The 22,850-nt window shown below is 36.4% G+C and overlaps 1 protein-coding gene across 2 annotated transcripts; it reads left to right on the forward strand.

Moving 5' to 3' along the window:
- Positions 1 to 8,006: 8,006 nt before the first annotated feature.
- On the forward strand, positions 8,007 to 22,514 carry LOC113760879 (tubulin-folding cofactor D). 2 transcript variants are annotated; one of them, XM_027303624.1, is made up of 17 exons: positions 8,007 to 8,372; positions 9,466 to 10,013; positions 10,591 to 10,693; positions 11,347 to 11,523; positions 12,101 to 12,289; positions 14,429 to 14,545; positions 15,043 to 15,147; positions 16,884 to 17,054; positions 17,163 to 17,378; positions 18,257 to 18,455; positions 19,131 to 19,336; positions 19,419 to 19,643; positions 19,724 to 20,290; positions 20,368 to 20,619; positions 21,637 to 21,681; positions 21,794 to 21,979; positions 22,122 to 22,514. In XM_027303624.1, the coding sequence occupies exons 1-17, from the start codon at positions 8,172 to 8,174 to the stop codon at positions 22,404 to 22,406; spliced, it is 3,792 nt and encodes a 1,263-aa protein (XP_027159425.1). In that variant the 5' UTR covers positions 8,007 to 8,171; the 3' UTR covers positions 22,407 to 22,514. The 2 variants fall into 2 exon arrangements, with proteins under 2 accessions (XP_027159425.1, XP_027159426.1); XM_027303625.1 differs by lacking the exons at positions 21,637 to 21,681; positions 21,794 to 21,979; positions 22,122 to 22,514 and having other exon boundaries at positions 20,441 to 20,560.
- The last annotated feature ends 336 nt before the right edge of the window (positions 22,515 to 22,850 follow it).

Below are 22,850 nucleotides of genomic sequence, written 5' to 3' on the forward strand. Positions count from 1 at the left end.
GTTATTCATCCTAGCATCTGTACACTTGTTTTTTAGATGCATATTCAGCTGCTCTTGTTTTCTATTTTCTACTCCTAACCATTCAGAATCTTCATCAATATTTTTATCATAATCATTATCATCTGAATTTTGATCATAATCCGTGTCTTTTCCTGAGAACTCCCCCAAATCAGAGCCTGAACTAGGCATATATTCATCATCACTTTCATCCTCTTCATCTTCTAACACAAAGTCCCTATCCTCAATGTCAGACCCCCATTGTGATGATAGTAGATCATTAAGGGAAACCTCTACATACAAATCAACCACCCTACCACAGTCAAAATGATCAGTACAATATGCATGCAATTCTCTATCATGTCTTAACAAATGAAATCTGTGTTCCTCGATTAGGATATGGTACTTTTTGTCACCAACAACTTGAAGTTGATTTTCTAGCATTCTATCCATTTCAAATAGACTAATGCCTGTGGCCTCTACATGATCAAAAATCCATAATTCTCCTCCCTCATAATGCACATCAGGTTCGGTTTCAATTTTTCCCCATATATAACACTTCATAGTCACTTCAGTGCTTTCACTATCTGAATTTAGGGACAACAAAATAAAACAAACACAATAAACAACTACCATAAGTGACAAATTAGATTATATAAGCAGGTAATTTGCACTCAATCTGCTTCAAGACACTTCAATAATACATCTCCTGCCATATAAAAGCAGGGAGACTTACAGACATAAAAGCACCACAAAAGCATGTTACGAAATCAGATTCAAACCAACATTGTCTATCATGACAACCCACACCAGAGAGACATACAGAACCCCATTAAATGGTAGACAAGTTTTTTTATGGCTTTGCCAGATTACTTAAAAATCCAAAATTGAAGACATTCTTGTCTCCCAAGTGAAAATATTGTCTCCTAAGTGAAAATATCACCTTTGATAATCACATTCTTACAATATAAGCATAAATCAGTTGCATGCATAATGCTACCAGAGTCACACAACACATACCGTAATCTGGTGGTGGTGCTCCATTCATTTCTTTTGGTCTTAGAGCCATTTCCTTCCAGATTCACAAACAACTCCACTATCACCGAGTTCTTCGAGATTTTTCTTCCGATCTGCTGGTTTTATGCACAAAACTTAATCTGGTTTTTTGTTCTCGTTTCTAGAGCCTGAAGAGAAGAAGGGGGACAATTAGTGTGTTTTGTCTTTGCTAATTAGGAATGGGGGCACCGGGAAGCAGGAAATAGTTTTTTATGAGTTTTCCCGCTTCACAAAATGGAAAAAGGATTTTAAGTACGGGCACATGCTCTCACGTGACTTATTTCCGTCAAAAAATGATGAAAACCCGTCAATTGTCCACTTTTGAGCAAAATTGAATAGATTGGGGACTACATTTGTTATGTGCAATCGATTGGGGACTAGTTTCGCGCGTTGGTGATAAATTGGGGACCAAAACTCCAATTCGCCCTAAACTTTATACATGTCCAAAAAGTTCCCTGATAGCGTTGACCCAGTGCAAGATGCGCTATGCATGGACCATGGTATCTGCTGCTCACAGTTTTGAGCACATGATACAAAAGAGGGTCATTAATTATAAAACCTGAATTTGGACGGTTTGAAAAAACTCCCTTTGATTACATCCAAATCAAGCACGTAAGCTCTTTTTTAACAGCTGACAATTCACGAAAAGAATTGAAAGCAAACTTATGTAGGGCACTAAAATTTGAGTGAACATATTATCCTTAAATTAATCCTACTTTGAACCCCTTTTTTTGTTTGATTTTTCTGAGCAAATCGTTCTTTGAACTTATATGGCAGTCATACTAGAATAAGAGAGTCACAAATTTGCTGTTATATGTAAACTATGAGTTTATTTTGAACGTCAGTTAGAATGAGTTTATGGTACAAAAGAAAATGTACAAGGGGAAAGATCAATCCAATCATTACCACATAAATTAAGTTAGGAACAAGATTATTGGGATTTCTTGGATTGAGAACTTGAAACTTTACGCTAACAATATCCTCTATTAAACACACGCGCACACTATTTAAGGGAAATCCACAGCCCAACCCAAAAGGCATGCTGACTTAAGTCAGGCCACACTGAGGACCTTAAATAGTACACACACACACCACTCTCAATCGATGTGGGATAGAGGAAACGGGGGAGGGAAAACACCAAGACTATTGCCAAATAATTAAGCTGAAGCCACTTGCCAAATAATTACACCAAAGCCAGCAAGATGTTTATCAAGTAAAGCTCTCTTCCTGTGATATTCCATTCCTGGCGACAACTTGCCGCAGGCATCGATGGCGCTGCTTAGCATTCATTCTTGGTCAAACCAAACCATAGGCGTTCAAACAATATAATCTATAGCTAACGCCAACGTTTTAAGATCACTGGGAGAATTAATTAATTTCAATGACATCTACAGCAACGGATATGCACTACAGCTGTTGAGTCACAATTAATGGTAAATTGAGTACAGACAAAATAAATGCAGGAATTAATTGAACATTTGAGATCTCAGAATTTAGAGATTTTGGATTTAAATCATCTCCTTTCTTCATTTTTTTTAATTCCATTCCTTTCCTGCTAAAAAAAAAAGGAAATTAATTGAATATCAGTATCATTTCTTCTGAAGCCGATAAACTACCATGTAACTTTTGATTCTTTTATCTTAAATGAATTTTTTCATATCTTATATTAGTATTGCATTTATCTTGTGTATACATACATACATACATAAGTACGTACCGATTAAAATTTCAAAATTTTTTCGATAAAACTTTAAAAAAATTTTCTAGTATAAATGCCTATTCTAACGCTAGGACATGTATGGATGTGCATGTGAATCCCAACGACTAACTTGCCAGACATGACATATTTGGTCCATTCGATCAAGATAAGCATCAATTTCAAACAGATCAGATTGCTTAGTTACCAATGTACTTGTACTTAAATCATGGTTTCTGCTGCTGCTGGAGCCCTATTCTCATCAGCTTCCTGGAAGCTCCACGCGCATGTGCATGGACCGGATATTTAAAACCCAAAACGTAAAGAAAATAGTGTAGTAAACTTTAAGCTATGACTACACGAGCATGAGTTGTGAGACTTCTATATAAATTCTCAAGTCTTCTCACATTTTCCCATCACGAAAACCATTGAATCAAATCGTGCTGGATTTTTTTTTAAAAAAAAAACATGGCAAAAATTAGCTTCTCTTTCCTTCTCCTCCTCTCTGCTATCTCCATTGCAGCTGCAATCGAGCTGACTTCAAATCGAGGCTCTGGTTTCAGGGATTTCATCGAGCAAGAATGCCGAGGCACCCGATATTTCGAGCTATGCGTTCATTGCCTTTCAATTTTTGCGCATTCCACTACACAAACACCAGAGCAATTAGCCCAAGTTGCATTGAAGGTGAGCTTGGTGAGGGCAAGATATGCAAGAGCTTATATAACCAAAGTTGCTCAAGATTTGAGGCTAAAGAAGACCAAAGATTACCAAGCCGTGCATGATTGCCTAGAGCAAATCAATGATGGTGTGGATCAGCTCACGAATTCGGTTAAGGAGTTGGGAAGAATGTCTATAGCTACTGAAACTGATTTCTTTTGGCATCAAAGCAACGTTAATAGCTGGATGAGCACTGCAGTCACAGAAGCACTAACGTGCATGGATGGGATCTCAGGGCATGCAATGGGAAGTAAAGTGAAATCTACCATTAGAGCGAAGGTCTTGAACGTGGCACAGGTTACTACCAATGCTCTAGATTTTTTTAACCGATATGTGTCAAGACATCGAGCCTCTCAATCTCATAACCCCAATCCCTGAGTATAGAAACTCCCCCCTATCTTTTTTTTTTTTTTGGGTTATGTTTTTCTGAGTCCAAAGTCCCTGCCTTTTTTTTTTTTGGTTTTGTATTTTAACTCAGATACGTGTAAGGTGAAAGACATCTGTGAATACCAAATTTTGTACAAGAAATGGAATTATAGAGGTTCTATTTTTTCTTGTAATTGATTAAGGGAATTCTACTTAATTATTTTACATCTTCGTGTCATCATGTTCTTTAGAACTTTTATTATAAGTGGTATTAGAAAATTATCCTTCGAGGTTTCTTTTTCTTCCAATTTGGAGGTAACAGTCTCAACTCGACAAAGCCTTAATAGTTTATGATGGCAACACAATTTACTGCTAAACTTATATGTGGAGTTGAATTGGATCAAAGGAATCAATAGAACCAGTCAATTATTCGTACTATTTTCCTGTCCACGTGATTACCGAAACTAACTACGAAATTCAAGTGAATTTGAGATCGTTGTCAAAGATGTTTGCGAAGGAAACTTAGATCAGCAGCAGATGGTTATGAAAGCTGCAATTTCTTAATTCACCTTTTTATAATTTCGAAACTGTAAAAGATCGAAAAATTAAAGTTAAGCTTTGTAAATTCACACTGATACTGGAAGCATGCCTGCTTAGTGCGTGAAGGCGAAAACTAAGAAGACCACTCAATAGTTTGATGCCACATTTAGATTCCGTTTGTTTGGTTTCAGATCATGAAAGGGAGTTGCATAGTCTAGCTACAAGAACAATATTAATCTAGAGACTTCCATATGAGACGCATAAATTCCTGGTGCCCTTCGCACCCTATCAGGTTACGAGTTACGACACCAATATTTCTCTCTTTTCCACCCCACCCCTTTCCTTGAAGGCGAATCATCATGTTTCCTGATAGTGTTTTACATGCTTGTTCATAAATAATAATGCGCATGCAAACGATATTTTGATTTGAAAGAAGTCATCATCAGATCATTTCTCTTCTCCCATCATTCTTACCCTCCTTTTTTTTTTCTCATAGTCCGTGGAGCTTAGTCTTCGTACCACTGGCTGAAGGTACCGACAACCAATACAGCTAGGTTATAGTCAACCGCAAAAAATTCAATCTTTTGAATACAAACCTCATTAATTATCTGGGGCTTATGCCGATCACATGAGTAGGATTTTCACTGCCTTATTCATCATGTTCATTACTACCTTAGTTGGGGCCGTTCGGTGATATATATCATGGTTTTTCTGGATCATCGTCAAGCCATCATGGCTTGAAATCTCTCCAAAACATGTGCTCTCTAGACAGTTAGTCTTGGTGGAAAGCTGTTGGTTTCTTGCATTATGTGTTTTTATATGCTCCAAATTTGTACAAGCGACAGCTGTTTGCTTAGCTTTAGTTGGGATATTCCGCTAGTATTTTTCTTCAAAGTTGATGGAAGTAGTTTAAGAGTTTAGCTGGAAGTAGTAGTATATTTTATATAGCAGGCTCTCTCTCTCTCTATACTCTTGTGTACATTCACAGCGATCTTACATTATGCCTTGATATGTCAATCAGTAAGAAGATCTGCTATTTTAGTGCTTAATTACTTTCACCCTCGGCAGTTGATAAATAGGTATGAAAGGAAAGAACAGGTATCTAAGATTTTCTTTAATGATTTTTAGTGGCAATTGATAGTGTGAGAAAACTCTGCAACAATGGAAATCAAACTAGGAAGTAAAGAAGTGCTACTCAAAATTCTCATAAATATTGACTCACAAGCTAATAGCTCCACAGCATTTGCAAATATTACCACGTTTCCCCTTCGTTTGCGTTCCTCAAGTGCCACTAGAACCTTACTGACATCAGTATCCCGACACAGGAAAAATGTCATTATGTCAAAAAGTGCTAGTGAAGTTTACATATCAATTGGCAATTCTAAATGCTATTAAAAGCCAAAATTTCTTGTAGTCTTTATCTCCAATTTTTGCAAATTATAACCTTAATTAATTCACACTTATTTGGGATGAGACATTGACCTAATGATCAAGGTTGAGACCCCAACATTAAATCTCTTGAAAACTAAGCTTTACAAAATGTGAGTTTACCCTAATTATATGTTAGTTTACATATAATCTGCCACAGCTCCCTTTTTCAGTTATAACATCCTTGAGCCGGTGGAAGCAGTCTAGACCCGCCTCTGCTAACTGCTGAAGTGCTCACTAGTACTAGACAAGCATCTTCGCATGGTTCATTCTTGTGGACTATTACAAGTATGTTAGTTTTCTATGTATCTGTGTGAGTACAGATAATACAATATCAACAGCATATAATACCATAGGCAGCTACGTTATATGCCAGGAGATGGACCAACTCTAAAGTACGTCATTTTTTCTTTCCCTTTTTCTTGACGATGCAACAATCTATACTGCTCGTCTTACGAGGGAGAGGGAGTTCAACTGGAGCTTGTATGAAGGTTGTGTTGCAGAAGCTCTACCAAATTAAGGTACGTATAACGAGTAAATTATTGTACCTAAAATTGCAAAATAGTAATTCCCAGGAAATATTTGGTGAGGCGCACTGCCTACTTAAGTACCAATTTTCTAGACAGAAGCACCTATATATGCAATTAATTGCACCATAACTCACTACAAATATAGCTACTAAATAGACAATAAAATAGATCACCAGAATTTAACGAGATTCGGCTAATTTACCTACGTTCTCAAACACCATTGACAACTTAATATTTCACTAAAAGAAATATTACAAAGAGAGAGAAGGAAGCAAGTTATAATTTTCTTGATTGGTATATTTTATCCTATCAAAGGATCCTTCTATTTATAGTTTACAAATGAGAGAATTCCTAACAAAACTAACGATGTGGGATGTAGAGTTTGTGCACGATTGTCAACAATTGTAGCTTTACACAATTGACAATTGTGGCTATTGAACTAATAAGTCAACAAATTTTCACCTTGGCAAATTCTCTACATCTTCAATGCTTCACTCTTCTCCCAACATTCGATGGTGTCTTCAAATGCGCTGTCAAGCGTCAATCTTCAAGTTGTGCATAACATTTATTAAATTCAAATAATGTTGGAATTTGATATTTGTTGTGCACAACTTGAAGATTGGCGCTTGACAGCACATTTGAAGACACCACCGCATGTTGGGAGGAGAGTGAAGCATTGAAGATGTAGATATTTTGCCAAGGTGGAGATTTGTTGACTTATTGGCTCAATAGCTACAATTGTCAATGGTGCAAAGCTACAATTGTTGACAATCGTCAACAAACTCTACATCTCACATCATTAATTTTGTTAGGAATTCTCTCATTTGTAAACTATAAATAGAAGGATCCTTTGATAGAATAAAATATACCTACAAATATAGCTACTAAATAGACAATAAAATAAATCACCAGAATTTAATGAGGTTCGGCTAATTTGCCTACGTTCTCGGATACCACTAACAACTTAATATTTCACTAGAAGAAATATTACAAAGAAAGAGAAGGAAGCAATTGTTGCGGAAGTTCTACCAAATTAAGGTATAACGAGTAAATTATTGTATCTAAAATTGCAAAATGGTAATTCCCAAAAAATATTTGGTGAGGTACACTGGCCTGCTTAAGTACCAATTTTCTAAACAGAATCACCTATATATGCAATTAATTGCACAATAACTCACTACAAATATACTTACAAATATAGCTACTAAATAGACAATAACGAGTCGCATTTTTTATCCGAGTAATTCGATTGAACTTAATAAAGAAGGACGTATATGTCATTTCACAATTCAAAAAAATAAAAAATAAAAATTATAGATTTTTATTGTGGTTAAACTCGTGCAAGTTCGGCTCGTTTATGATAAACGAGTCGAACTCGAACTCGAACTCAAGTCATATGTCTCATTTGGCAATCTGACTTCGAAGTTCGAACATATTTTAAAACTTGTCGGCCTAGTCGAGCGGAGCTTGAGTGTGATTCGAGTTAAGCTCGGCAATCAAATTCTAGGCTCGATTGACAGCACTACCTTTGAACGAGACAAGTACCCTTTGGCGCCGGTTGAATTTGGAGAAGTCACGTATGCCAAATTATGTGCTCGGCCCATACTGATAGGAGGCAAATTAATACGGACATGAGAAGGCATCATAGTTGAGTTGTGTCCTGGTGGATCCGGGGATATAGAATCGGAGCAGCAGTGCTAGCGGGAAATTATATACAAATCAAATCACATTTCAGATTTTCTCTTTTCTTCAGTTGCTCGTTCTGAGATTAGAATTCAATTGTCTCTCCCTCCCAAGAAAGAAAAAGAAAGGAAAAAAAAAGAGAGAGAAGTAAAGAGAGAATGGCGGGGGCGACTAAGGTAGCAATCGAAGATGTAGTGAAGCAAGTGGTAAGTGAAGACGATGACGAACGAGATACTTGCCACATCGTTATGCAGAGATACTTCCTCCAAGAATGGAAGATCGTTAAGTCCCTTCTCGACGGCATCGTTGCTGCCGGACGCGTCTCCGACTTCTCCTCTGTTCGCAAGATCCGATCCATTGTAAATGCTCAATGCTCAATGCTCACCTTCACCTCACACTCATCCACACACTTGATTCATATTATTAGAATCGAATTAGATTTTTTTTTTGGATGGAATCAGCTGAAGTATTCAAAGACAATCTGATATGGGAAATGGATGTAAGAAAGTTTTTTTTTTTTCTTTTTTGGGTCTCGCAATTTTTGGGATAATAACTTGGGGCAATAAAGTGGGAATCTTTCGTTGAGATTCTCTAATGGAATGATTGTCATTGGTACAAAGATTATTACTTGGGCAAAATTTGTAAGTTTCGAAAATGTAGATTAATACTTATCGACTAGGTCCTGCTATCCTAGTTGGATAGATGGTCAAGTGCTGCTCTCTAATTGATAACGGGTGATTAACTAGTATACATAATTACTTATGCACGTCTATCCTTCTTACAGCTTGTTTTTGGAGGAGATTGTCATTTGCGATTACAGCTAATTTCTGTTTCAGCTGAATAATTGTATTGCTGCGTTCTTTGCTGCAAGTAGCCAACTTTCAGAAGCACCCCAGAGCTGCTTCTGGAAACAGCTCTTAGTTTTTTTGAACATTTAAAGGAAAAATGTGGTTTCATTTTGTTTTCCGCAGATTTTCTGTAAACTTCTTAGTCTATTAACCAATGGACAGGATGTCTTCACATATTGTACCATAGTTATGATTATAAGTAAAGTGCTTTCTACAAGATTACATGAACTTGTTTGGGAGAAGGGGTAATATTCAATGTGAAGATTCTTAAGATGGTTAGGATAAGGCGGTGAAGAGGATGTTCTAGGACTATCTGAATAAATGTGTTAGAATTTCAGTTTCTCAAAAATTTGTTACTATATGCTTCATATGTTTTGTACACATAAGGAGAAGCTTCTAGTATGGAGTTTGTCGATTGAATTATAGGAACTGTGGTGTACAATCAGTGATAAACTCTGTCAGAAAATTTACTCATCTATTGGCTACTCCAGTTTGCGGGAAAATCAGTACTCTGTCATCTTATGTCTATTTAAATTTTTTTGAAGCTCTTGTAGTGCATGGGTGTAGCTATTCCTTGACATTCTCAGAATGTGCGCTTTTGCAGCTGGACAAGTATCAGGAACAAAGTCAACTGGTAGAGCCTTATCTGGAGCACATTGTTCCTCCCATAATGTTTATTATTCGCTCTCAAACCGCTGAACTAGGGGTGGCATCAGAGGGAATTCTTGATGTGATCAAACCTTTATCCATCATAATTTATTCCGTCGTAACAGTCTGTGGTTATAAGGCTGTCATCAAGTTCTTCCCACACCAGGTTTCTGATTTAGAACTTGCAGTCAGTCTCTTGGAGAAATGTCACAACACTGATTCTGGAACATCACTGAGGGAAGAAAGTACAGGAGAGATGGAGGCAAAATGCGTGATTCTACTCTGGCTTTCAATTCTTGTGCTGATTCCTTTCGATTTATCATCTGTTGATACTAGTATGGTCGATGGTAATAATGTTGACAGAGGAGAGCTGCCTCCCCTTGTACAAAGGATTATAGGGTTTGCAAAAGATTATTTGTCAAGTTCAGGTCCAATGCGTACAATCGCTGGATTATTGCTCTCAAGGCTTTTGACTCGCCCTGATATGTCAAAGGCTTTTTCCAGGTCTCTTTCTTATTTATAGTATCTCCACCCACTTGTGTCTTAATTAAATGAAATGGTTTAGGCTGCTCATTAGATCAAGTAATTACCATTGCAGAGCTCTTGATTTATGCCTCTCTTGAACTCTGTAAACAAAAGGATTATAGAACTTGGATGAATTTTTTTTTTAATATTTATCAGGTTAAAGGCATTTAGTATCTGAGATTAAGAAAGCTGCACAAATGGCAAACACTCTTAAAGATGTTATACTGGTTGATAGTGGACATGGCAAAGGCTATAGTTAACCTTTTATCCCCTTTTTTGACTTAAAGGTTTATTGAACACTAAAATAGATCTAATTATTTAATCTTCTAGACTAAACGAGGACAGTAAATGATTATAGTGAGGTTTACCAGTTTATCTGTTTAATTTGGTGTTTTGAAGAGATTTGTTTCATCTTAGATTCAATCAACTTTCTACAACTTTGTTGCTTTTCTTAGTTATTCATTTTTTCAAATTAATTAAGTTGGTATTCTTTCTTTGTTTCTTTTCTTTTCTGTTTTTATTTTATTTATTTATGTATTTATTTATTTGTTTGCAGCTTTACTAATTGGACCCATGAAGTTCTATCTTCTCAGACAAACGATGTTACTGATCATTTCCGATTATTAGGTGCAGGAGAAGCTTTGGCTGCCATTTTTAAGGTCTACTTTTGGTTCTCTTTGTCACTATTCTGCAAATAAATGATTTCTGGTTTAAATTGGGAATAAAAAAGGATGTTTTTAAAAGTGTAACTGATGTTAGCTTTTTGGCATTGATGTTTCATATGTATATAATTTCCATTTGATTTTGTTTATGTCAGCTAGATGTATTAATGCTATTTTGGTTTTGGATTTATCTTACATCAAATCCTTGGTTGTGGTTCATGTCCTTTTTTCCCTTTTTTTTTGGGGAGGTGGGGCTGTTGGTAAGAAGGGGTTGGAGGAGGCTAAATTTTAGCTTGTCATTGGCTCCTTTCAACTTAGTATCTGCATCTAAGATGTTGTCCATTTTTTGGCTAAAAGTCAGCTTTGTGTTGTCCCCCTTTACATGGCATGCATGTTTCAAGGCCTCATTCAATCTTCTTATTACCAAAGCAAGGTACTAAAAAATTGGACTTAACTTCACTAACAAGTAGAAAGTGAATCAATGCATAACTGGGGAAAACACCTGAAGAACTAAATTATTTGTTTTCACTAATACATCTATCTCAACAGGAACTTGGACGTTAATTTTCCATAGTATCCTTGTTTGTTAATAACTGTTTGTATTTTTGAGTCTTGGGAGTCCTATTTTCAGAACTTTTTTGAATATGCAGACTGGCAGCCCTAAACTGCTACTTGAAGTGGTTCCAACTGTTTGGAGTGACACATCAGCTTTGATGAAGTCGAACACTGCAGTTCGTAGTCCTTTACTTCGCAAATTCTTAGTGAAGCTATCTCAGCGGATTGCACTTGCTTGCCTGCCTAACCGTCCACCATCATGGCACTATGTGGTTAGATATGCTTCATTAGTTTTAAAATCAATCTATTTACATCTTACAGTTTCTTCCTTATGATTGTCTTTGAGTTTATGGTGTCACCTCCAACTTTTCTTTCCATATATTCCATTCTCGATGTCCAGAATTGTTAACCTTTTCAAACAATCTATGAAACCTATTCTCATCGCTTTCTTGAATTGCCTCCCATCCTTTGATTAGTAAAAGATGAAATACTTCAAATAAATGTATCCCATATTAAGATTGCTATGTGGTAAGGGATCAGAATGCCTGATAATGTGTTGAACTATTCAGGGGTGGCTTCTTGCACAAGTCATTGATGTGACAAGGCATTCTGCTTCTGTTTTTTGTCATTGACTACTTCATCATTCTTCCAAAAATGACATCTATGGTGGATCTTTAGAGGCTTTAATGGTTTTGGGAGCTTTAGATCTTTTGTCTTGGTTTTTTTTTGGTTCTCTATTTATGCTAGTATTCTGCTCTCTCTGTTGAAAACAAGCTATTATTTTTAAAAAAATTCTAAAGTTTCTGTGTAGAAGAATCATGTTTTAACTAAGACATGTTTTGTGTGTAGGGTAGAACTAGCACTCTTGGAGAGCATATCCCTTCAGGTGTCCCCAAAAGTGATCAAGGCAATGATTCTTCAAAGATTTTTTCTAACTCTTGCGACCAAGATGAATGCTGCCCTCAAGAGGAAGATATGGATGTTCCAGAAATAGTGGAAGAGATTATTGAACTACTGCTTTCAGGACTGAGAGACACGGTATGTTTGCAGGGTGAGATTCTACCATAATCTAACAATTCTTTAAGAGCTATCTCCAGCAGTTTGTTTGATGATGACCTATAATTCAGGCAGCGGCTGAGACTGCTGCACTGAGGCAGCTGTTTTCTGCCTTCTCACTCATTTCCTGAGAAGCTGTAAACACCATTTAAGTATTTTCCAATCATGAGGTCCTTTTGTTGCCACCCAAGTACTGGCAATGTGAAGGGCTTGCAACTCCTGTTTATATCCTATATTCTCTTTGCTTGTAATGTTCCTTGCAAAGATTGTTGTAACATGCATTTGAAACCGAAGTTTGTGTCAAAAGTTTATTATGCTTGACCCCTTACGCTAAAGTAGCTGTTCTTTTTCCAAAGTGAACAGTAGATGACTTGAGCTGAGTTTTCAGACTCCCTATGTAGCTTATGTACCAGCATTGAATGATGTATTTCAAGCAGACAGTCATGAATGACAACCTATTGGGTTTTTGAGTGGTTGATATGTGCTAATTGTTTTAGTGGCTGGGATTCTGTAATTGGATGTATGACCAAGCTTCTTTCACACCTTAGTATTTTCTCACCTTGTACACGTGGTTGTGGTAAAAACTAGAATGAGCAGAGTGGATTCATGGTTGACATTAAAAGTAGAAACACCGAGTGAAGGTTGTCTGGCCTGCTAGATAGATTCCTGGTATTTCTCTCATACTTGTGACAATTGTGAGCTTGTTTAGATTTGATATGGTAAGTCGGCAAATGTTGTTTTCTGTTACAAATTAGGGCATTTGCAAGGTTTGATGGCAGCTTCTAGAATCAAAGGTTCACTTCTTTCAATGCATTGTGTCGTATCTTGAAAGCATGCTTAACAATTGTGACTGCTGAGTAATAAGCATCTAAATGAATTTTGAGATAAATTGTTGGGAAATTTCCAAAGAATCAAGTTCTTGATGAATAATGTTTTTATATGAAGGCCCCAAAAAAAAGTATTGAATATGAAGTCTTGTGAGTTAATGTATCCATTGAAATGCTCCGTAAATTTGTTATCTGTTACAAGTCATAGAAATTGGATCCATTCTCTTGCTTCAAAATTTTGCTGTGTTTTGTTTATCAATTTTCCTTTAGTAGATTGCACAAAGCATTTCAAGATGTTGACAAACAGGTAACATTTATGGATAAAGTAAGCCTTGTGATTTCTGTTTTCAATGATGATGTGAATGAGTAAATCTCCAAACCATATTACCAGCCAAAAGTGCCAGCTATTAGCATGTTGGAAACTCATAGTTACTAAGGACAACAACATTGGTTTTGCATGAGAGTTATAGCTTGACCAGTTTCATGCGTTTGCCTTGTTAGTTGGCCTAGATGGTCAAACCAAGAGCTGGTTATTCAGCATCCTACAAAAGGAGTTAGTAAACTTCCTTTACCTTCAGGTCTACGGGCCCAATAGTGGGACTGGTTGCCTGCCCACAAACTGAGAAGGTTAAGTGCTGAATAAATTCCTAGGTGCAAATGTTAGGAACTTAATTTGCACCTGATGGTTAAATTGATAACATGTATAAATAGGTATACAACATTTTATTATAATGTGTTAATAGGATTACTTTTTTCTAGTCTATTACAAGCGAACCTGATAAAAGGATTTCACTGGTGGTTGCATGGTAATTATCCCGGCTTGCGTGTGTAAAGAAATTTTTCCCTAATGATGTGTTTGAGATTTATTTAATGCTTTTATGAATACTAAGGAGCAACAACATAAATGGTTTGCATTTGTGGGCTAAGGCTGTCAGGCGTTGCTTATTACTTTGGTATAAAGGTTTTACACCTTTTACTTTATCCTTTGATATTCATGGCTTAGAGCTTCATGATATTCTTGACTATTGCCTTTGAGAAATAAGCCATTTTATACTCTGTAACAGGGTATATTTTTTTAATCTCTTGGCTTCTCATGTACACAAGCCTTAAGTTTGTGCTCCTTTATTCAATTTATTAGTGCTTTTATGTGGTTAAGTTTTCTGCAATTTAAACATTCACATTATTTATATACAGAAATTACTTATCCTTAGTTTCTTCCAATCGTTTGTGTAAGTCAGCTCTCATCAAGTGACAGTTTTGACATTGGTGACTTTTTATGATTTTTATGATGTAGGATACTGTTGTGCGCTGGTCTGCTGCGAAAGGTATTGGTCGCATTACTTCACACTTAACTTGCACACTTGCAGATGAAGTCCTTGCATCTATACTGGAGCTATTTTCACCTGGCGAGGTAAGCTGATGCAGTGTTATTTAGTCTGTTCATCCACAATTTAATAAGTAGGAGCAGTTTTTCAAATATATTTTGACAATACTAAAGTGAAATTGTAATGTAAATATAAATTAAAGGAAAAGTATAGATATGTCAACTAAAAGTTTGACTTCATTAAGGCTTTGTTTGGATGGAAAGTGTATCCCTAGGTTATTTGAAGTGAAGCAAATAGTTTGCTTTACTTTCGGTGCTTGTGTAACAAATTGTTGGGCATTCTCATGGTAAAGAGTATGATCCTTGATGGCTTTCTATAAAATCTTGAAATTCTGAAAGACACAATGTATAGCAATTTTCTTTTTCTTTAGGAAATTAACCATTCTGGTAATGTATGAAACAATGGATAACAATTATTAAGTTTGTGCTTGAGTGCTTACCTCCTGGTAATGTATGAAACTAAGCAAACTTTGCTTCAGTTAATCTCTTACTTTTATATGTTATACTGTGTCCTCATTTGGTAGGGCGATGGTTCCTGGCACGGTGGTTGCTTGGCCATGGCTGAATTGGCACGAAGAGGATTACTTTTGCCCATCAATTTTTGTAAAGTTGTGCCAGTTGTTGTGAAGGTTTGCAGCTTCTGTCATCTCATATTTTTCTCTTATTGCTTTTTATCAAGATTGTGAAGTTGTTTTTTTGCATTTAACTTATAATCTTGTCCATTGTAACTATTGTCCCTATTTGTAGTCCATTGCTGTTAAAGGAGGATAAAGAACTACTCTCTCTGTCCCACTTTGATAGTAAGCTAGATTTATTCTTCCAACAAAGTTAACTTTTCTTAAACTATGTGAAAAAAAAAAACCAAACCTATCAAAGTGGGATGGAAGGAGTATATTGAAAATGCCTTATTCGTCTAAAGAGGAAAAAATGAAGCTGTTTGTGCTTCATTAAATTTGCAAGGAGGAAATAAACAGCTCAGTTATATTTGTGGTTATGTTATATTATTTTTTTAAAAAACCCAATATTGCTAAGTGTTATCCCTTCTTCTGCCCCATGTAGATAGCTAAGTGTTTATCAGCTGGAAGCTGTATGACCATTGTCGTCCATGTCAGGTTATGTGAGAATATTGCTTAGCGTTTGTGATTATGTACCGCTTTCTCATGAATATGGGTCTTGCCACTTTCTTTATTTGTTATTCTCTTGCCTCCTTTTTTTTTGTTGTTTGTTGGGGGGGGGGGGGGGGTGTGTGGGGGGTGTTGGGGCCTGGCTTTACGGCCTGGCTTTACGGAGGGGAGGGTGGAATGTGGTTGCCAATTTAGTAAATATGGCCCTGCATCTGAATTTCTTGGCGCCCTTCAGGAGGCTACTTTTGTGCATTTTTATGCAATATGTATATTTTAAGCCTTTAAGGTGTAGAATGATGAGAAACAAAAAAAATTCCCGAAGCAGTCATTGGAAAATTAGTGACTACACCTGAAAACAAATGAAAATAGAGCCTGAAAGAATCCTCATTGCAAAGAATTTTGAATCTTTTAAATTGGATTAATTGTGTTTATTTGTTTGGAAGTTTGGAAATTGAGCATGAAGAACAAACTGTAAGTGTGTGCTTGTGTGTGTGTGAGAGAGAGAGAGAGAGAGAGATAGAGAGAGAGAGTCAAGGAAAAAGAGAAATGGAAATAGGCCAGCAGAAGGTGCTGAGAGCAATTCTTTTGGGGTTTTGGAAGTGTGTGGGCCAGGGTTTGGGGGATTGGAACAGAGGAAGAAAGATATTTTGTTTGATTATTAGATTTACAGAGGTTGTCATCTCTGCTGACAAATTTTCATGCTGTCAAAGTTGAACCGTGTAACCTATTTGTTGGTGAGATTTTATGTCAATCTGATAACATTCTATGCTATTATAGACAGTTCGACCCTTTTGATTTTAAGTCAACAATCAGACACTTAGTAGTCCAAAATGATTATTTTGAAGAAGCATATGCCTGAAATTTACCCTCTGCTCAATGCGCTTCAGTATGACATGTTTTCTACGGCATTAATTATTCTTAATGATTTGACCTCAGAGTTTATTTTACTTGAATTTTTCTTCTTCTAATTCATGCTTTGACACTTTAATCTTGCTACGCTCAATTCAGACCATACTCACTGAATTATTGTTTTGGAAGAATTCTACTTTAGTGCAACCTTTACACCATTTACAAGATCTTATTGGGGGCTTGTGAAACCATCATGTGCTATGTTCCTACTATTCCTGTCCCTGGTCTCTTGTTTTTCCTTTTTGTCTAAAGTGTATGACTTTCCCCAGGAACTTGGAGTGGTTGTGCTATATTAAATGATTAATGTCATTGATAAAAATACTGTGTAACAGGCATTACATTACGACATTCGAAGAGGTCCACACAGTGTTGGATCCCATGTACGTGATGCTGCTGCATATGTTTGTTGGGCATTTGGCCGCTCATATTATCACACAGATATGAGAAGTGTACTTGAACAGCTGGCTTCCCACCTCTTAACCATAGCTTGCTATGACCGTGAGGTGCTCAAATCATGATACTGTTTTCTGCTTTTCTACTGTATTTATGTTTGTCCTAAAAAGATACTTATTCATTTACTAAAGATGGTAAATTTATGATTCTATTAAAAGGTTAACTGCAGAAGAGCAGCAGCAGCTGCTTTTCAGGAGAATGTAGGGAGACAAGGGAATTTTCCCCATGGCATTGATATTGTGAATACAGCTGATTACTTTGCACTCTCTTCAAGGGTAAACTCCTATCTCCATGTTGCTGTCTGCATTGCTGAGTACGATGACTATCTTCACCCTTTTGTGGATGAATTGCGGCATAGAAAGATCTGTCATTGGGTATGCTATATCTTTCTCCATATCAAAAGTTGGTCTTCAACTATCATTTGCCCTATTTCTTTATTCTAAAAGTTAAATCATGAAAGTTCTTATCTGTAGGCCTCTTGTATGTTTTTATTAGATTCCAAGCTTTAAAAGATTAGGACAAATATAGTAACTTATTTTGATCAGAGCTATATAATCAACAACCTAGAAAATTTTCTTCAGATCTTCTCCTAATGTTTCCTTGTGCTGCTGAGTTCATCACAATTTTGTAAAATCAGCCAAAAATCTCATCCTGATCGCAATATATTTTTATTGGATAGGCCTTTGGATAGAGTTCAATCTAGGCATTTAAAGCAAATCCTTATTGTAGGGAGTGGGCCAAATGCCTTCCAAAAGAACAGTTTAATATCATTTTTTATTTCCCAAATTAGTCTTGCATTGAAAACTAGAGGACATGTTCAGTGTTAGTTGCCTTGTTTTTTCACTAAACTAACTGACATTCCAGTCTCCTCCATTTGAGCACACTCATTGGTTTTGCCTCGATCACTAGTGCTAAGTTTCTTATTTAAGTATTTCATCTTCTTTGACTCCATTTTGTTCTCCTGAGTACATTGACCAAAATGAAAATTAAGCAAAGTGGAAAGGAGAAGCCTTAGTCCTACAACAGTGTCTTATTCTACTTGTCTAAGTGGGACAAGATAGGGATTTTGCAGATTTCCTGTAATTTCCTGATAGTGCTATTGTCCATATCGAAAATTACTGACAACTAAGTTGTCTGTTTATTTTTTTGTGAACTTGAATCTTGTTTGAAGAACTTAATAGCTGTTTTGTGCCTCATATTGTTGCTTGGCTGGATATTCCATAGAAGCTCAATTTATCATTGCTATATACAGGACAAAGGTTTGAGAGAGCTTGCAACAAATGCTCTTTCTGCCCTTGTAAGATACAAGCCTGATTATTTTGCGGGTGTCATTGTTGAGAAATTAATTCCTTGCACCTTGTCATCTGATTTATGCATGCGGCATGGTGCAACTTTAGCAGTTGGAGAAGTTATTTTGGCTTTACACAAGTGTGGCTATCTTCTTTCAACAGGTTGGTTCTCATCTGCTGATTTGAACCTCACTTTGTCTAATTGGTTCTTCGCTTTGTCTAATCGGTTCTTATCAAGTGTTACTTCATAGTTTTCTTAATGCAGTTTTCTTTAAATTTTTTGACTTGCCTTCAAGTACTTTTGGTGTTGGTTTCTTTAACAATTTACTTCAATGCCCATATCTAGTTAAAGTTATGAAGAAAAATTTGTTCAAAGAGTTGATTTGTCTCAATAAATATGTGTATCAATACCGAGAAGTTAGTGGCTGATCAGCGATGAACGGTTTATTGTCATTTCTCCTTTTAGACTTTGATTCGACAGACTAATAAATAGCCAAACTTAACTGATACTTGTCTCATTTGTACTCAAAAGTTGAGAAGCATCAGGGGTTATGTTAATTAAGAATTAGTAGGAGATATGGACGTTCCATGGCTATCTGGGGATTTGTCACACTATCTTTATAAGTGATACCATCATTTACATTGCTTAAACGATTGCATGAGAACTTCAGATCTGTTAGTTCATAGGTGAATTAGTTGGTTTTTTACCTTAGATGATGGGATAAATTTCTCCTAAATCTTTTTAATTACGTAGAGCTTGTAGTTTGTCTTTAGTGTGTTTGTGCTCACAAAGTTATACCATAAAATTGCTGACCCTGCTTCATTAATATGATGCAGATAAGCAAAAGCAAATTGCTGGTATAGTTCCTGCAATTGAGAAAGCGCGTCTTTATCGTGGGAAAGGTGGAGAAATAATGCGCTCTGCTGTTTCACGCTTCATTGAGTGCATTTCCTTGGCTCATATACAGTTGACAGAGAAAATAAAGCGAAGTTTTCTTGATACTCTTAATGAGAATCTGAGACATCCTAATTCTCAAATACAGGTTTTGCAACTTGTGGAAGTATTTTCAGTGGTTTTACGAAAAGTTAATTTCCTGTATGAACTCTCTTCATTGTGATGTATAGCATGCTGCTGTTGAAGCCCTGAAGCGCTTCGTCTGTGCTTACCTTGTTGGATTGGGAAATAAAAGCATTTATGACATTTTGCCGAGATACCTTGAACAATTAAGTGATGCTAATGTGGCTGCAAGACGAGGATCTGCACTTGCACTAGGTGTTTTGCCTTCAGACATTCTTGCTAGTCAATGGAAAGTTGTACTTTTGAAGCTCTGTAGCTGTTGCGAAATTGAGGTAGAGATTACTTATGTTGCCTCAACTACAGAAAATCTATAGAAAGCCATACCTGTGATTGAACAATTCTTGATGTGCAGAATAATCCTGAAGATCGGGATGCTGAGTCACGGGTGAATGCTGTCAAAGCACTTGTCTCAGTTTGTGAAACTTTAACTCAGGAAATTGAGCATTCTAGTTTCTTCTCTAGTGAAGATGCTGTTTCTTTTCTTTTATTTGTGAAAAATGAAGTTATGCAGAGTCTGTTTAAAGCTCTAGATGATTACTCTGTGGACAATAGAGGTGATGTAGGCTCTTGGGTTCGTGAGGCTGCCATTGTTGGCATTGAAAAGTGTACATATATTCTATGTCGTAGAAGTTCCTTGGTCTCTACAAGTCAATTACAAGAAAGTAAATCCATTCCAGAATGGCAGAACGAAGATAATATTCCAGATGATGGGGTCCAATCATATTTTGATGCAAGTCTTTCAACTAGTTTGGTTGGTGGCCTTGTTAAGCAAGCGGTGGAGAAGATGGATAAGATAAGGGAATTAGCTGCTAAGGTTCTTCAAAGGATTTTGTATAGCAATACGGTACCAGTTCCATTTATAGCTTGCCAAGAGAAATTAAAAGATATAATTCCTGAAAAAGCCGATTCAGAATGGGGGGTAAGTAAAGCAAGTTATTTTGAAAAATTCAACTTCAATATATTTTGCCAAACATGCCATTTTATTTTTATTTGCAGGAACCAGCTTTCTTATATCCTCGGTTTATTCAGTTACTTCAGCTCAGTTGTTACAGTAAATATGTGATATCAGGGTTGGTTATTTCTATTGGTGGACTGCAAGATTCTTTGAGAAAGGTGTCACTGAGTGCTCTGTTGGATTATCTTCAAGGGAAAGAAGCAAAGGATAGGGAGTCGAGTCTCGCCTCTGATATTCTTTGGGTTCTTCAGAATTACAAAAGATGCGACAGAGTCACAGTACCAACTTTAAAGGTACTTAGGGGGTTAAGGTTCTCAAAAAATGATGGTTATATTTTGGTTTATGTCAGTGTTGGAATGGTCAATTTACTTTCTGAATTATGTAAAAGCATCTTCTAATAGTTTGTGTACAAACATGGCTCTCAATACTTGAACAAGAAAATAAACATTCTCAGATTAAAAAAAAAATAGATGCCTAAAATAATTCTCAGGTAGGAGTGCAATGAAACAGATGTGGACCTCTTAGTTGGAAGGCTGGTATATTTAGAATCATCTGCACTTCTATTTTTTTTCTTCTTCAAGAAGTAAGAGTAAATAAAGCTTTTGTATGATAGGCATGCTTGTATGGAGTCAATAACTTTTGTATGATTCAATTGTAACTGCTATTGAACCATGAATTTAATTTTATGCTAAACAGAAGAACATCATTTGTTAAAGAAAAGAATATGAATAATTTATTCTTTTATTCATTCTGGTGCTAGAAAACACTCATCCTCATGTTCTGTTGATGTCCTGAGAAAAGTGGAGTTGTTTTCTTTTCTTTCTGCAGCTTATGGTTAGAATCTGGAAGTTTTTGTTACCGTTATGTTTTAAATTTTTAAAAAACTTGAAGAAATTGAAGAATGAGACATTTTGTTTGTTATACCTGGATCTGAGGTAGTCTACCTTCATTTCATCATCCTGTCCCATGGTGGTATTGCTGGTTATAAATCATGGATGAGTGATCCCTTTAGTAGGCTCAATTGCTATGCTGATAAATGTGTTGCTGTTTTAATTGTTATTTAAAGTGCGATGAGTTTCGTACTGCAGGCATTAAAAGAGAGTATTTAGCCCTTATTCCCCATAAGACACAGTTGACATCTCAATTATTCAAATTTTCATTTCCTTTAGAAAATTGCTTTTCTTAGCTCTAAATCTGTATTAACTCCATTTTGTGTGTTTGAGCGGTCAATCTTTTGCACTCATGATTCATTTGGCTGTTTTCTTATCTCATAATTTCTCATTTTTCATGTTTATAATTTTTCTTTTCAGACTATTGAGATTCTTTTCAGCAAAAAGGTGTTCTTAAACATGGAGGTCAGTTGATTCTCCATAGTGAAATGACATAGCTTTTGGTACTTCATTTGTAAATATACTTTATTTCTCCCTTCTCCCTAATAAAATGGCTTTCTTCCTAATAATCTTTTAGGCATATACTCCAATCTTTTGTGCTGGCATTCTGGATTCCATCACAGTAGAGTTGAAAGGATCTAAGGATTTTTCGAAGTTATACTCTGGGATTGCAATTCTTGGATATATTGCTTCGCTTTCAGATCTCATTAATAAGTGGGCCTTCACGCATCTTCTGACTTTTCTTAGCCATAGATACCCCAAGGTATACAGCACTAGAAGGTTCTTAAGAAATGGTTCTTAAGAAATGGTCTATGATGTAGAATTCTCCTACTGTTTTTCCCAGTGTTGATGTGATTTCTTCTGTGGCTGTTTATTCATGCACTGTAATCACCTTGTGTGTGCAGATTCGTAAGGCTACTGCAGAACAAGTGTATCTTGTCCTCCTGCAAAATGGGAGTTTGGTAGCAGACATAAATTTGGAGAAAGCACTTGATATTATTTCAGAAACCTGTTGGGAAGGTGACTTTGATGAAGTAAAACGTAAAAAGTTAGAACTCTGTGATATGGCAGATGTTGAAGCTGGTCAGCTTCCTAAAGCTACCAGTGAACAAAACAACACTGTACAAAGGCGTGAAACACTTGATGAAAACGCGTCATATTCCTCATTAGTTGAATCAGTTGGGTTTTAGATAATTCAGTCAAAACCATTTGAGGAAGGAGAAAGATGGTAGGGGTGTTTATTATGTAAGAAAGATGCTGCGAGGAATTGAAATCTATTGCGTGTCTTTTCTTTTTCAGTATGTGAGTGCTCATCCGATCAGCCACCTTTTATTTCAAGAATTCTTGCTATTGCTAGGACTTTGCATCAGTCTAATTGCAGCTTGACCTGCAACTCTGTCATCTTGGCATATTTAATTTCCTCGTGTTCGAAATGACCTTGGCTTGGGTACCACTTTCTGAAAATAGGCTTCAACGGGCTGTTATTGAGGCTGTCGCCGCAGATGGTGTGAGAGCTGTTATTGAGGTAACAAAAACTTTCATGCTGGTGCGTTAGGCAAGATTCTGAGACTGCAGTAGCGCGGATGGCAATTTGGCTGGCAGAGCCTTCTGTTGTGTTAGGTTTCGAAGGACAA

This window comes from Coffea eugenioides, chromosome 2 (genome assembly GCF_003713205.1).
Source record: "Coffea eugenioides isolate CCC68of chromosome 2, Ceug_1.0, whole genome shotgun sequence".
Taxonomy (NCBI): Eukaryota; Viridiplantae; Streptophyta; class Magnoliopsida; order Gentianales; family Rubiaceae; genus Coffea; species Coffea eugenioides.